The sequence below is a fragment of the Cyprinodon variegatus genome, unplaced genomic scaffold (genome assembly GCF_000732505.1).
Source record: "Cyprinodon variegatus isolate N-32 unplaced genomic scaffold, C_variegatus-1.0 Scaffold345, whole genome shotgun sequence".
NCBI classification, from domain to species: domain Eukaryota; kingdom Metazoa; phylum Chordata; class Actinopteri; order Cyprinodontiformes; family Cyprinodontidae; genus Cyprinodon; species Cyprinodon variegatus.
The window spans coordinates 468,848-485,567 of NW_015150798.1; the positions used below are offsets into that span (position 1 = coordinate 468,848).

Genomic DNA, 16,720 nt, shown 5'->3' on the forward strand with positions numbered 1-16,720 from the left:
TCCAGGTCTTTTCTGGGGCTAAATTTGCACAACAAACCTGTTGCTAAATATGTGACTTTGATCTGATTTAAACATTTGTGTACCTATATTTTGGTTAAAAACCTGTCCATCTTAGCCCTCCTGAAAATATCACCCTCTTCTTTTTTCATCTTCTTGTTTTATCAGAACCACTTGAATTCCACTCAGAACATTAGCAACCACCTTCATCTCCACCCTGCCAGTGAGGAAATTCATTTGGAGATCATACAGCTGAGGGAACAGCGTTATCCTGGTATTAAGGTTTTTTTTTTTTCATTTTGAAACCATAAAAGCACCCATGAAGCACACGTCTGTGTAGGATGTGATCATTTTTGTATCATATCACAATAGCTTCTGTCAGCCCTGACTGTGCATGTTATCAGTGTGTGACTGTGCGTGTCTAATTACAACCTAACCTCTATACCGGACCTCATCACCCCCCACTAACTCTCTCTCTTTCTGCTGCAGGGATCAGTGGCAGTGAATGAGCAGCTCACAGTATCACTGTTAATAACAGCAGGACATGAGAAGGGAGGAAGGTGGAGAGAGTCATTTACTCCTGAAACATCTGAACCTTCAAGGGAGAGAGCAACAACGTTATCTCTGAGGATTTAACACAAGAGGAGAGGCCAGCTTCAACAAAAGTATCTAACAAGAAATAATAAGAATAAGATACTAGGGATAAGAGATTTAGAAACACTTCTTAAAAGAAAGAAGTTTCTCTGCGCCGAAATGTATAACTGAGAGAAGAAACTGGCAGAAGAAATCAGGTGAGAGTGAAGCTAAAAGGCTTAGATAAGATTTATTTTTCTCTGTAATCCTTTTTTTGTCGGTGAAATTCATTTTATAGATACCAATGATGTTACAGTTTGCAGAAATAAGATTTTCTGTTTTATTTTTAAAGATACCTTTTTTTTATATATATATCATAGATGAAATATTTAAGAAGAGGCAGTTTAATCCAATATATCTGCAGTACTTTGAAAATATAATCTTTTCAAAATGTCTTCCCTTTTTAACTTCACACGTCAATGTGTTGAAATATTTTTAGATTTAATTTGGACTATGGTGAACATGGTGGTAAAATTGCAAAATAGAAAAAAACTTCTATCTTTTCAAACATGAGTTTGAAAAGTAAGGCATGCTTGGTAATCTGACCAGATGATTTGTTATTAAATCCTTTTGGGTATGTCTCTGTCTAGCATGTCATATCTAATTTGTTTGCAGTTGTTCTTTGCGAAACAGAGTCAGACTCTGACAGCTATCTGCTAACAAGTAATATTATCTTACTCTTTTATAAAGGTGCTTTGCTCCCTGGAGATGCAGCTGGAATAATTTATTACATTTTCTAAGAATTAAATTGTTCCATTTGATGTTAATTAGGGGGTACCAGGGTGAAGAGGGTTGAAACAAATATTTGTAGATACAGCTGTCTCAGTTGCCTAGACTGTTTGATATTTACCATTTTATTTATTTGTTTTTTTTTGTCTCAATTTAGCTGATTTATTATGAAAAAACATCCTTCTTTTAATTAAGTGTCCACACTTTGGTGTAAATTAAAAATGGAAAGAAAAAAGCTCTTATTGCAAACATATGTCAAATATTGTCAAACTTGGGACAACAGAGATTTATTTTCTTTCAAAATCAGATTAGAGGTAGAGTTTTGAATTAAACAAATTGAATATTTTGGTTTAGCTGAACACTGCATTACTGATACATTGAGTATGCAATGTTTATAGCTGCTGATATAACCCGTCATGTGAGACATTTCATCACAAATGGCGATGCTCATTTGTGCCGTCACATCTTTCTTTTTTCATATCTTAAGAGAGTCCGAAATTGACTTGTGCAATTTGTCAGCTTAGATTACAGAAACCGCCATATTAATGGTGAGTTTTGGTACAGCGATGCATAAAGTCTTTGAATAAATGCAGCTTTTACAGAAAATTTACATTGAAATATTCAGAAAAAAAAAATATTATTTAATAATCTAATGATTTAATTGCTGTTTGTTGTTAGTAATTAGTAAATCTCTCTTTGCCTATTATTGTACAGAGATTGCAATTGGTCAGGAGTCCCAGTTTTCACTGATGATTCCTTCTTCTCTGTCCTTTATATGGTAAACTGGCCCACAGCATTACAGATCCTCCATCATAAACTTAACAGTGGACATGCTTTTTCACATAAATGAATGCTTGGTTTAAAAAAACAAAGCATAAAAATCTGTCTTGAAACAGTTTTAAGTTTTATCACCTGAATTTTTTTATTTTGTAAATTTCAGGTTTCTTAGCTTGTAGATAATAATCTAATGGTTTTGCCGCAGTCCTTAAAAAAGAAAGTTGTAAGACGTCATCCAATCTTTCTATTATCGTTCCCTGGTTGGAAGCATGATAAACCTATCTTTTAATTATAGTGTCAGTTTGACATAAATAAAATTTCATGATTTCATAATATCAGGAATATAAATAATTTCAGCGGTATGTTCTGTCTCTTAGGGACTAAATCTCAGAATAGAAATCAATCTTATGTTATTTTAATGTTTCATGGACACACTTTAAAGAATGACTAATTTTAAGTTCGCTGATCCAGTTGAAACCTAAAACCTTTTCTCTCTTTGGCCAAATTGGTGCATTTTGCTGATTTCGCTCCATTAGGGGTGCCATTGAACGTCCCTACATCTGACACAATTTGGGATCAATATTTCAGAGCACCATTAATAGGTTTTCCCAGGGGGATGGTGATGTTTCCCTCTGGGATAATATTAGCCAGCAAAGCACCCAGACAGCAGGTCATTTTTATTAGGCCTAGTTTAAGGGTTTAGTGCAGAGGTGTCTGAAGATCTTACAAAGAAATAGAATATTATAATATTATAATATTATAGAATATATATAAAAATAGAGGAAAAAATATATCTTCATTCTCGCCCATTGACAGCTGGAGATGGGCACCAGCACCCCTCGCGACCCCAATTGGGACAAGCGTGTTAGAGAATGGATGGATGGATGGATATATCTTCATTTTTAATGATACAAACTATATTCATCTGTATTTTTTTTCTTTTTGGATAAACTAAAAAAAAAAAACATATTGTAAGGAAAAGAACAAAGTAGTCTAAACTGTTGAAGAAGCATTATCTCTGAAAAGAAACAGTATCAGTCCAAAAGTAAAATTTTGCTTTGATTGTTTATAAAACCACCCTATTGGTTTAGTTTTTAATTTTTTTTTATTTCCAGAAAAAAAAGCTAAGTAGCAAGGCCTGGATGTGAATCACTTCAAATATCCTATGAGTATTTAAATAAAAGTAATAGGCAGCGCTGTCAAAGGCTGATTTGGAGTAAAATCTGCTACATATGTATTTGTTTTCCTATTTTTTTTTTATTAAAAAGATAAAATATTTCTTACTGCAGCATTTCAAGAAATAAACCTATTTTTGCCCTAATTTTTTTAAAGAAGACCGGCCACATCATCTATCTGTGTCACAGTTTAAACTGTGGTCAGTGGTCAAATATAATTATTCCAACTACCATAATTGGTCCAGGGCTGTAATTTGAAACCTGTGGTTTGCAGCAGTGTTTTTCAGCGATGCTCCTGGAAACACACTGCTATACAGGTTCAGACATACCTGATTTGTGATTAAATAAGTCAGGCTTATTAGAGCTGAGAAACATCTACAACCTGTAAGCTAGTGTTCCCTTTGCATCAGTATTAAAAAAAAATGTTTTAGTGATATCAATGCTTCTTTTTGGACATTAGAATAGAGCGCTATTTATTAATCAGCTTTCATACCATACCATACTAACTTTATTTATGAAGCACTTTATACACCAGACAGGACCAAAGTGCTGTATAAAATCATAAAACACAATGCAATTATAAAATAGAAAAGATCGAGTATAAAATACATATTAGTATACAAACAGAATAAAAAAAGTAAAACCTCTAAAATTGTGCCAAAAGCAAAGGAAAAAAGATGAGTCTTAAGAATGGACTTAAAAATAGCAAGAGAAGAGGCCTGTCTTATGCTCAGAGGCAGATCATTCCATAGCTTAGGAGCTGCCACAGAAAAAGCTTGGTCCCCTCTGAGCTTGCATTTTTTCTTTGGGACCCTCAGAAGCAACTGATCAGCTGACTTGAGGGAACGGGAGGGTGTGTAAGAATGTAACAGCTGGGACAGATAAAACCATGTTTTAACTTTCCATTTATCTTCTACTTGACATTTGCTGTTTAATTAGTGTAAGTTTCTGATGGTTTTGTCCTTTGTAACAGAACTAATGACCATTTAGGCATGGCTCTGCTCAGAATGATAAACAACATTGTGGAGCCAAATACCTGAAATCAGCTTGGATCATAATAATTTAGTCAAAATCATTTGTCTGAGCTTTTTGTGAATTGTTAATAATAACATCCAGTTGATTGGATCTCATTACAAAAATTTTACTTTTCATGTTGGGTGAAAAAAAAAAAACAGAATGAGGAGTGAATTTGAAGCTTGAAGAAAACTCTATTAAATAACTCTCTCTAATTTTATGCTTTCCATGGGACGGTTCATGCTTAAACTGAGCCAAAACACATAGATTGATTATTTAAAAATACTCAGACATGGTGATTAGCATTTTGTTACAATTACTGAATTTCTGATTAAACAAATTTTTGCTCATATCTCAGTTTCTCATCTTCACATCTCTTCTCTCCCATCATCTCTGTCTCTTTCTGCTGACATGCTTTAATTTTAAACAATAACATCTGATATGTGTCGACAAACAGGGCATGACTGCACTCAACCTTTGTCCCAGCCCGCTGCATGGGTAATTAGCTGCTAAAATATTGATGAGAGGGTGTAAGTGGAACAGTGAGGGGCATTTTGTCTCTGTATGTTAGTCCAGTATTTGTAAGTGTGTGAGATTTCAAATGTTTATCATTTCCTAAAAGGAGATATATTATCTCCCAGTGAAGCACAGCAAGAGGTCTCCTATCATCCTCAAGTTCAGTCACACTAATTTTTAAATTCAATGATTTTAAAAATAAAATAGATTTTCAGTCCTAACTAACAAGGTTATTTTTCATGCAAAGACGCCATCCTTTATTTTTTAGGCTCTGGACTGCTGTTTGAAAGAGATGGAGCTATAGAACTATCTAAGAATTAACACTTGTATTTCTAAGTGTTTGTTACAGAAGAAGAAAAAAAAAATGAGGCAACAGAAAATTTAAATCCGACCTCCATCCATCTTGTAGCCCCTGTTTTTCAGGGTGACCGGTCCAGCAGTCTGTGGGTTTAAGGTAGGGTAGACATCTGGACCGGTCTCCAGTCCATCGCAGAATTTACTTCACATAAAAATGATAATTGCTTTGTTTCATTTACATATTAATGAGAGAGAGATTTTATCAAGAAGATTTAGCAAAACTAATGAAAGCGTTATATGCAATTAAATGTCATACATACTGTACTGATGTGAAAATAAAAAAAAAACAGAAGAGAGAGAAAAAAAACAGTAATTACACCAGAATTTTTTAAACTATAGGTAAAAATAGTATAAATACATTTTTGGCAACTAGAACAAAAGCACATCAAAGCTCTATAAAAAAAAATGGATGGTCCCAATGACAATATAAAAACATCAAAATAAATAAAAATTACAATATGATTAGAAAATTGCTTAAAAAATCACATATTGTAAAATTTATTCAAATCTTACAGAAAGTGCAAAATAAATATTATGTAAACAGAAATATGTTGAAGTGAAAAAAAGATTAAGAAAAGATTAAATTGAGCACAATTATAAGACAATATACCAGCAGTTTAAGTAAAACAAAACAAAGATGGTTGATTTTAAAAAAACCCATGCAATGCAATCAAGAAGTACCAAGAATAACTAATCGTTATAAACCCATAATGTAGCATTGTAGCAGAGACTTGAGGCTTAGAATGTACACATAATACACAGATAAAAAAACAACAACACTTGGATAAACTAGTGGTAGAGTACTTATGGTCAGGGATTGTGTTGCAGCTGCAAGGCTTATATTGCCAAATCAGATGTGAAGCCAAACCAGCTGAACTGGGCCCAAACAGGGTCAGTAGCATCACAATCAAGCTATTCATACAAATACAGCAAATTGTAGCTCCAGCCTCCTCCAAGCTCCTCTTAGAACATTTTCTTAAGTTGATCCATATTACATTATTAATACAGTTGTTCAATATAAGAAAATAATCAACTCTGGAAGTTCCAACCGGATAACAAAAGATAACATAATGTTGATAAGAACACATCAAAACAAATCAAAAGACTCTCAAGTTGGACGGCAAGGCTTAATGTCTGTTATTGTCATAAATGACCGATTGTAGGCTTGCTTTATGTTTTGTTTTGAGTTGCTTTAAAGGTGAGGAGTCAAATTCAAACTGGTAGGTTGAGGCAAAAAAAAAAACAAACTTCTGTGCTCTGTGATCCAGTGTAGGATAGTCCTTTTATACAGACAGAGGAAGAGCCTCAAAGTTTAGTTTAAATCTCCTGGTTTTGATATAGTTTGATATAGTAATATCAATTATGTTTTATAAAATGTTAGAATATTATATTTTCTATGTCTTCATTTAATCATTTTTCTTCTACTGTAATTTTTTTGGTGAACCCTTAGCCACCCCATAAAGCCACCACTGTGAAACCCACTTTGCCAGACAAATTATGATTATCACTGCAAACTATACTTATTGATAAATATAAGGGTGGAGTAATTTTTGTCATTTAAAAAAAAAATGTCAGTGACATTTAATTATTGAATTCATTTTTGGAAGGTCCCTGTGCTAAATGAACTATAGATAGGAAGCGTCATCCCACACTCTTTGGCAGAAGTGTCCTTATTAATTTGAAGTTTTCAGACAGACCCATGGTGTTGCAATGGCCTAGTCAAAGTCCAAACTCTAACTTGATTTAATGTTGCAGAGCAGAAGCTCCAATCTCATCTAAAAGACACTGACACATATTGTCAGCGATACTGGAATGTGCCCAAATGATTGCAAAACAACATTTGACAGTTAAGAGGAAAAAGAGAGCAGGGCAGGTTAGTTTCCAGAATTGATAAGTTCATTCATTTTGTATGCCTAAAACTAGCTAATTATATGAGTTTGGTTGTTCTTGGTCAGTGTTCTTCTCTAAACTGTATATACTGGTTGGCACCAAGTGGATGTAGATAATCTAGTCTTACCGGTGGTGACTTTAGCATAGCTGTATAAAAAAAAGTATTCTTCAACCTCAGCAAATTAAAGCAATATCATAAATTAAACCTCCCCTCCACATTAAATCAAGTTGAAAATTACTGTTTTGAGTTTTATGCTACTAATGGATCCAGGCTGCTCTTTTAAACCTTGCATCATAATTTTCGTCCTGTAGGTGAGCTGTGACAAAAACCAAACACTTGATGAGCTTTGAAGCCTGAAATGTGATGCTGAGGGATGTATTCAAGTTTTATCCTGTTTGTACGACAGCTGTAACCGAAGCCGCTCTGCCTTCAAAGAGCAGCTCAAACACAATGACTTAATGAGGCCCAGACGTCACAGCTGCCACGCGTCAAAAAGTCAAACGTTCAAACCCTGAAGGCTCACAAGCAGGAGATAAATAATTTACGACGACTCGGGCTAATACCTGCACACAAACACGCGCATGATGTGAAAAATCAGACCAGTTTTTTTTATTGTTATTACTATTACTGTGTGTGTGAACACTATTTCTAACTGTTATCGTCTTTTTAAAGGTCGGCTGATGTCCAGTCAAGGGGACAGAAACCAGAACCATGGTTATTTTACAGCAGGTAAATAAAAACTTTCACTCTTAAACACCTACATAACTTCATGAAATGTATCCCTTAAAAATAGTCTGTGTTGTTAAGAAAGCAACAATACTATTGTCATAAGAAATAATGTTATTAGATAGTAAAGATTAAATCGGATAGACAATAATACATTCTTATAAAGATTAATATCTGCCAGCTTTGTATCTTTGTAGCCTGAAATCTTGGTCCATTCTTCTTTGTAAAAACAGCTTAAGACCTTCAATCCTTACGGCAAAATCTGTGACCTTAGGTCGTGACTTTGACTACACCATCTAATCCCCTGAAAATGCTTTGACTTTACCTCTTAACATCCACCTCTTTTTGGGTAATCCTCGCCTATTTTGCATACCCAAATGAAAAAGCAAATAACTTAGGAACTGTAAGCCCAAAACACATGTTCAATACATTATTTGAAAGCTAAAACTCTCTAGTTACTTAATATATAGATTAAAATTGGGTGAGTAGAACACAGACCAACCTGCATCAGTTCAAACATGACTCAAAGTTGTTGTTTTTTTATTCTCGAAATGATAGGTCTTTTTTGAACAGCAGTAATAAAGACACTCTTGAGGGGAAAAAAAGCAGGTTTCATTGTATTATATGTGTTCTACATCATGTCAACCTCATTGCAGAAAATTTTAGACCTCTAGCTATAACAGTTCCAGAGCTGTGAGGTATGGAACTTTTGGTGTCAGCTTTGAGCTGCGCACAATGGCTCCACCTGCTGGTAAAAAGTTTACCGGTGGAATTTTATGCATTCTGAATTATTACCCCCATTTAAGGTCCACCGGGTCACCAGAGGTTAACCTTCCTTTGTAGCTCTTCATGCATCTTTAGAGTCATTGACCTGCAGGATGGTGAACCTCCAGCCTAATATTAAAGCTATAGAGGAGGATGTTCTTTTTCCAGGCGGATCATCAAAAAAATAAGTGGTCCTCCTAATTATCAGTCATTCTGGTGATGTGTTTATGTAAAGCCGTCCTACGTGCTCGTCCCTATTTTCACTTACCGGTGGCGAGTCTGACATAGTAGAAAAACTGCAAATGTTCTTTTGGAAAGTAAGCTTGTACAAGCAATGCAAGCAGCAACTTTTAAACAGAGCGTGCATGAAGAGAAATGGGCTAATGCATGCTCTTGCATGTGTTTCATAGGGCGTACAGGTTACAGGGTTGTGCATGTGCATTATTTTTTTAAGTGGAGAGAGTGGGTCCTCTACTGAACCTTTAAGTCTTTTGCAACACATCAAAACTTACAGGATTACCCTGCATTTCACTCGGTCAACCATGAGCAGCTTGGCTGTCCCTATTGAAGAATACCTTCCGTGTAGCATAATGCTGGTACGGTTTCATAAGAGGGATCACATGTTTTGGGTGACGTCTTTTTAGCAGCCTGTTAGTTTGCATGTAATCATTTGATATATTTGCCGTTATTGATGCTTTATTTATTTTAAGATGAAGAATAAGGTGTTCAGCACTGTGGTAATGTTTTATATTGTTTTGTTCCTCCCCATAAGCTGAATGCTTGATTTAGTGAAAAGAAAATAGTGTGTTCTCTTTCTCTCAAACACTCAGTGATGCCTTGTTGAACTTGTCTGCTTTTCTGATCCACTAATGAGTGCTGACAGCATTTCCCCCTGCAGCAGAGGCACTGTGGGGAGGCGGCCTAATGAAACAGAAAAATCTGTCACAGATCAGACATTCAGCTCGTTTTGATTCTTTACACACATATTGATCCAGACTTCCCAGCTACAATCAAACTAAAGGAGGAAATGGGTGTTTTTAAAAGGGTACGGACACTGAGATTTATTATTCTTCCAACCTTGTGACTGTCAGAGTGTTGGTAGTTTTGGATGCAGAGAAAATTTCTAAACAGAAGAGGAGATTTGAACTTAGAACCAGCCTTTGCTTTACTATTATTAGTTTTTGAGGATGACCTTAGTGATGCAAAGACGGCTGTGAGAATGAATCAGAAGCGATCTGATTGGCCACTGGAAGGCTGGGATCCCAACATACGCCGCCTCAGCTACAGATACAACACACTCATCCAGGTAAAGTCTTAATTAAGTTTTAATTAGCAGAGTCCACCATCAAGTCTCTTCATGTAGGGTTGCTACCAAGCAGTGGGATATTTTTTTTTTTTTTTTTTTTTAAGGGGTCTGTTTTGAGCAGTTTAGCTGCTTATTTATTTACAGTTGCGCTTGAAAGTTTACATACACTCCAATTAAAGAAAATTATATATTCACACCAGTAATTGAAATACTACAAAACAGGAAAATGAATACAAATTTACTAAATTTTTTAAAAATAATAATTCTTAAAAACAAACTGTTCCTGACAAATTAACTAACACCTGATTTTTAGTGATTATTGCCTCAAAGTGTTGCTCAACAAAATCTTATTTCAGGAGCTCTATCAGGCTGGTTTCCTTCTTTTACCTATTAATGTATTCATATGTATGTATATATTGTATACATAGGTGTTGTCTATGTATATATTTATATATATTTCAATTTTTTTAATCATTTTTATGTATTATTACTTTTGTCCATATCATTTTATTTTACTGCCATTTGATTTGTTTTCTGTCTTTAATGGAAGGGTATGTAATATTTCATGCAAACCTGTATTTTCATATTTGGCAAAGTATTTAGATTGTACAGAAATCAGCAATTGTTGTTAATAGAAGACCTTTTTAATAGTAATAAAACAATTTATCATACCTTATTGTAAATATAACAAGTAATTAGAAATTACAGTTTGTCACATAAATGTATTGCTCTTGGCAAAAGAGTTAAAAAGTACTCTATGTTAAACTTTTTGTTGGTTTCAAATTACTCTGTTTCAAATGTTAAATTGTGTTGATTTGAAATGCTAATTATTTATTTATTTAATTATTGGGATAAACTTATTAATTTGAAGTTATCCTAACCCTGGCATAGTTAGCTTAGAATTCATTTGTTACTTTTCCATGTTTTGTTCTGACTGGAAGTCTTATTGACATTTTAGAGCCTCCAACCTCAAGAGCTTTTAACCTTACGGACTCTGACATCATCACCATAGATGCATTTTCTAAACTGCTACCAGTGGAAACATGAAAATAATCATAATAAGAGTTTTATTGCAGTAACCGTTCAAATTATTTTGGGGAAAAGTATAAATTATTTCCAAATTTATATCATTTAATGATCATTTCAGTGATGCCCGTTTATTGAACAACTTTACTGTTGAATTAAAATGATCTTAAACATATAACCACCAGGGGAGTGAGCAGTTTCAGGCTCAATAGTGCATCAGTATCAAATATGTTTTAATCATTAACGATTTGAAAGTCTATGAAAGCGTGTTCAGTCTCTTTGTAATGCAGGCCTGGCATTTGTTCAGCTATGCAGCATCATTTGGAAAAGCTGAATGGGAGGAGGATGAGGGCTGTGTGTGAGTGTGTGTGAAGGCATGTGGTTGGGTTCCTATGAGCGGACAGAAACGCACACATAAGAGAAAAAGAAATAATATCTTTCCTGGCAATATATGGTTACTCGGTTTACATATTAAACTCATAAATTAGCTATTACAATAATGTGATTTATAGCTTAATTTCTTTTGAATACAGTATTAGTTGTATTATGTAATTGATCAAAGTTACCACCAGGAGGCAGACTTTTACTGGCAGAAAGATTCTTCCCTATAATCTTTCCATTTTTTTTTACCATCAGTGACTTAAACAACAGGCTTTTCTGAAGATTTTGAGTTTGCCTTTAAATCATAGCTGTTAGGAATCTGGAAAATAAGCTGATGATAAATAATTAAGTCCTGTTGAACTGCAAATCATTTAAACTCTGTACCAAGCAGCCCATTTTGGGGGCCAAAAAATTAAACTGTCAATGTATATTTTCCATTTAGCTCCCAAAAAGCCATAAACTGCTCTCAAAGAGAGATTATAATTAAGTTTTACTATGTACACACATATATTGGATGCATTAAAACATACAAATAATAAATCATAAAATCAAAAAGTTACGTTTGGCTTTGTTTTAAATAATCCCTGTGTCTTTTTTGTTATTTAGTTTTGCATGCTGTTGTCTATGTTCTCCGTTCCTATGAGCTCTAAAAAAAAAAAACAACAACAACGTCACATTATTATTTATCCCTGAAGAACCAAAAGTCACCCCGCTGAGTTTATTTAAGGACAAATACCAGAGCAGTTAACTTGTCACCATATTTTACCTTTTGACCTTTGTTTTTATGTGATCCATATAAATGCAAATATAATTTATCCCCAGATCACTTGATTTAGATGTTCATTTGCTTTATTGCTCATTAATGTTGTCACTGTCCAGGCTGTTGCATCACCACAGGGTCATACAGTTCAAAGCTTCGGTTGATAAAATGCGAGATGTATTCCCTTTGAGCTGTTATTAAACTCAAAGAGCAGACTAGAACATAATGAGGCACAGGAGAGGGCCAAGAACACACCTAATGGACCATGTCAGTCAGCTGGCCTGAAAAAGGCCTCTTACTTCCATCAGAGGAGCTGGAGGAGGCATCAGGGGGGAGGGGAAGTCTGGGTGTCAATGCTCAGGCTGCAGCTCAGTCTTTAAGCTGGTAATCAGACAATGAGTACAATCTTCCACTTTTACTTTTATTTCTATCTGCACAGGTTTTTACACCTATCTATATGTTTTAAAGAATATAGGAAGCAAAAAGGATGAAAAAAGTGTTGGTTTGGTCATTTCCTTCCCATATCACAGAGACACTGATGCCTTGACATTTTTAAACTAAGAAAGGACAAATATGTAGCTAGTTACTCTCTGCTACCTGCTTATTTTTGTTGCCAAATGTATGTTAAATATTCTTACATATATGTTGAAACATAGTGGCTGCAAAGCTAAGTTCCTATTGTTTTGAATTATTTACTTAGATTAAGAAGTTTCTGCATAAACTACTTTAATTTATTATAATTTGTATTTAATTTGTAGAAATTAGTCAGAGACTTTTTTGATCTGGTTTTTTTTTTGCAAAGAAGTTGAGCTCTGCTTTTTAATTATATTAGAAGCTTGGTGTTAACACCTGTTTCATGTTTAGTCTAAATGATGAATGTATAGAAAGAAAAGTAAATACAAGGCAGGTTTGAATTTAAACCTTTGCAATACTGACAGTATTGAGAGTCTAATTCCTCTATACTATACTTCATGTCCAGAGTTTGGTGAGGATAACTTGTTCTACTTCATGAGTGAAAACAGGTATTATGCACCAACTGGAGAGTTTATATTCACACCCTAATACATGGAACAAATCCAACAATTTGTCTTCTACATTCCTCTGAAAATTTGATCTATATTGACCAAATATAATCAAGCTGTTGCTGCAGTATAGTCATCTGTACATTTCTAATGTGATCTCCTGTTCCACCTCATCCCAATGGAACTTTAATAGAATAAGATCTTATTGAAGAACATCAAACTTTATGTTCGAGGAGCCAGTTTGAGCTGATTCTAGCTTCTTAGCTTGATTCATCTAGCTTCATTATATTTTCAATATTTAGACCAGTCTTGGTCTTTTGTCCAAAAATAAATAAAGACATTTTCACAGGACCCCCTGTTCAAAATGACTTCCAGCAGCCCAGGCCATCTCCCACATCAACAACAGCTCCAATAGCATCAAATCTCTGAATAATGTTTAGCGGTATGCCTACAATGAAAGCAGACTTTGAGTTGGGAATAAATTAAAAGTTTGTGAATTGTGAAGTTTAGTAATTGTTAAAAATAAATGTTATTTGTGTGTATTTTAGCTTTCTTCCTATATGGAAAGTTTTTCCAAATTTGACATATTTCTACTGGAAAGTAATGGTTTGTGTTAGAATAAACATTTGGGTAAATTTGTCGCTAGCCAGTTTTTCTTGTCTTTATTGTGAAGTTGGTCTTAACTATTTATTTAAATTGGCATTAAAAAGTTTTGAACGTAACTTTCCTTATCCTGTAGGAAACCTCTACTGATAACACTATTTATGATGAGATTATGCTGGAATAATCCCAGGATCACGTCTAAAAAAATGTATAGACACAGTTCTAGTTTTCTACTAATTATTGCACTATTGATTTTTAATAATTTTATTCATCTAAGAAAATACTAATAGTTTGGAGAGGCACATTCCTATATGGAAGAGTATTAGGGCCACTGAAAAAACAAAAAAATTAACTGATTTTTGAAACTATATTTCAGTATAATATAAGAAAAAAGTCAGAATTCTGACTTTAATCTAAGAATTTTGGATCTTAATGTAGATGGGCACCATGAAGGAAGAGATGTGGGAGCACTCAGCTTCACTGACAAAGATGTGAGTTGTTTGGGAGGGCCAAAAACACATTGGTGTAATTAGGCAACTTTTTACGTGTCTGAGGCGTCCCCGCCCCCGTGATGCTATTTCATTAATGGAAGAGCAGAAGGTGATTAAAACAAGGGAGATAGGCTTTAAAACAGACATGGCTACAGCTGGATGCTAAAATGTTTGTTAGAATTCAGTCAGAATTCTGAGATTAAAGTCAGAATTCAATCCAGTCCAATCCACTTTATTTATATAGCACGTTTAACAACAGAAAAAGTTTCCAATGTGCTTTACATAATAAATGATAAACAACAACACAACAATACATAAATACAATACAACAATGAATATACTAAAAAGGACTCAGAGGATCACACAAACTACATGTATTTAAAAGCCAAAGAGTAAGAGTTGGTCTTAAGGCGAGATTTAAAACACTCCACCGTAGAGGCAGTCCGTATATGGAGGGGCAAAGTATTCCAAAGTCTGGGGCCAACTACAGAAAAGGCTCTGTCCCCTCTGGTTTTAAGCCTTGTCTTAGGCACTATTAACTGAAGATGGCCCTCAGAGCACATGCCGGAGAATAAATCTGGAGGAGGTCAGTGATGTATTGAGGAGCCATCCCATTCAGGGCTCTAAACACAAACAATAAAATCTTAAAATCAATACTAAAACGAACAGGGAGTCGGTGCAAAGAAGCAAGAACTGGTTTAATGTGTTGATGTTTTCTGGTCCCTGTGAAAAGACGAGCGGCTGCATTTTGGACCAACTGCAGACAGGAGAGAGATCAGTGGCTAATGCCTGAATAAAGTGCATTGCGGTAGTCCAAACGGCTAGAAATAAAAGAGTGTAACACCTACTCAAAGAGGTTAAAAGATAAAAACGGTTTTACCTTAGATAAAAGACGGAAATGATAAAAACACTATTTATTTATTTGTTTGTTCAGTTTAAAACCGCTGTCTATGGTGACACCAAGGCTGGTTACTTTGGAATGCACAAAATACTTGAAAGGTCCCAAGTCAGAGATGGCACTTCCACACACCATCACCGCTGTCTTGCTCTGATTAAGGCTCAGAAAGCTTTTTGACAAAGTCAGAATTTTGAGGAAAAAAGTCAGAATTCTGAGAAGAAAAAAAAAATCAGAATTCTGAGATTAAACTCAGAATTCTGACTTTTTTCCCCCATTTAAAACTGAAATAATATTTAAAAATCAGGTAACTTATTTTTTATATATATATTTTTTAATGGCCCTAATCCTCTTCCGTACATTTCTGGCTTTTACACTTGATTTTTGTTCTTTCGATATTAATGACTATATAAAAATACATGAAACCATTACTACCAAAGTTTCTTAATTCCACCTTTGTGAAATGTACTGCTTTATATCTACAGGTTGGTAATCTCCCCAGATTTTATATCAGAAATCTGGTCACATTAACATTGTTACACATTTTGAGCTGAATAAGGCTAATTTAAATTTAAACCACCAAAAACAATTATTATGTTCACAGAACAACAACTACGTGTGATAAAAGCCTTTAGAAATGTAAGAACTATTTTTTGTGATTTGTTTGGGCGGATTTTTTCATGTGATATGCGGTTAGCTTTACTTTGCGCTTGATGAAAGGCAGTTGGACTGATGGGAACTGGTCGCCATCTTTAGTAAAACCAGTTTAGGAAAAAGCGAGGCATTGGTGAGTTTACTTGACAAACTTTTTCTCTGTTTTGACTTTATCAAAAGCAATAACAACAAAATACGTTAGAGTTTCGTTCTCTAATAATGCATCACAGCTATAGTTTGTTGCTCGTAGCAGTGTACGACTCGTTAGGTTTTTTTTTTTCGGTTGTACCGTTTTCTATTTTTTTCTGCAAACGGTGTTTCCAAAAACACTAGTTTTTATTTGCGTCGTTGTATTCAGTGTGTGGGTTTTGCGTTTTCATTTAGGCTAATTAAAATAAACTGCATTCAGTGTCGCTAGCTGGGCGATTCGGCTGGTCAAAGTGGTAACACAGGCCTTGGTTAATTAAAGTTCTGTATGTGGTATTCTATCATTTTTCAACTTAAATTTTTGTTTCGCTATTGGTCCAAAACTCGGAAATAAATTTTTCTTTTTCTCTCTCTCTGTTTCTGCTATTTTGTTACATATTTATCGGCGTGTTTGTTTTGTTAAATGTGTGAAGGTTTGGTGAAGGAGGGTAGTGATAACTGCAGTTACGTCTCTCGTCCACCAGGGGCTGCTGTACCCCTTGTTGTGTTTTTCTGTTTTTGCCGTCGAAGCTTTTATCCTAATCTATTAACGATTCTACCTCTTACAACACGGACAAGAAGAGGATTGTACATAGGAATATTTCTAGTTTAGTACAAAAGTGTATGTTTAGGGAAACGTTGGTTGATTCCCTTATTTATGTGTCTCGGCTTCCTATTGGTTTAAAGCCGAACATGTGACCAGAAATAAGCCGACGTGCTTTTCTTATGTTGTCCTTTTTAGTCTAATGTGGCTTATGAACGTAGAATTAGAGCTTCATAACGATGTAGTTTGTTAGTAATCGTCCTCGTTTGCCG

The 16,720-nt window shown here is 34.7% G+C and overlaps 1 protein-coding gene across 1 annotated transcript in view; it reads left to right on the forward strand.

Moving 5' to 3' along the window:
• The first annotated feature begins 165 nt into the window (after positions 1–165).
• myo7a (myosin VIIA) overlaps positions 166–16,720 on the forward strand; it is a 72,846-nt gene continuing 56,291 nt past the window's right edge. Inside the window, exons 1-3 of the mRNA XM_015385689.1 lie at positions 166–271; positions 487–788; positions 7,762–7,818. Coding sequence (XP_015241175.1) covers positions 7,801–7,818 — 18 coding nt within the window. The 5' untranslated portion in view covers positions 166–271; positions 487–788; positions 7,762–7,800. The remainder of the gene's footprint in view (positions 272–486; positions 789–7,761; positions 7,819–16,720) is intronic.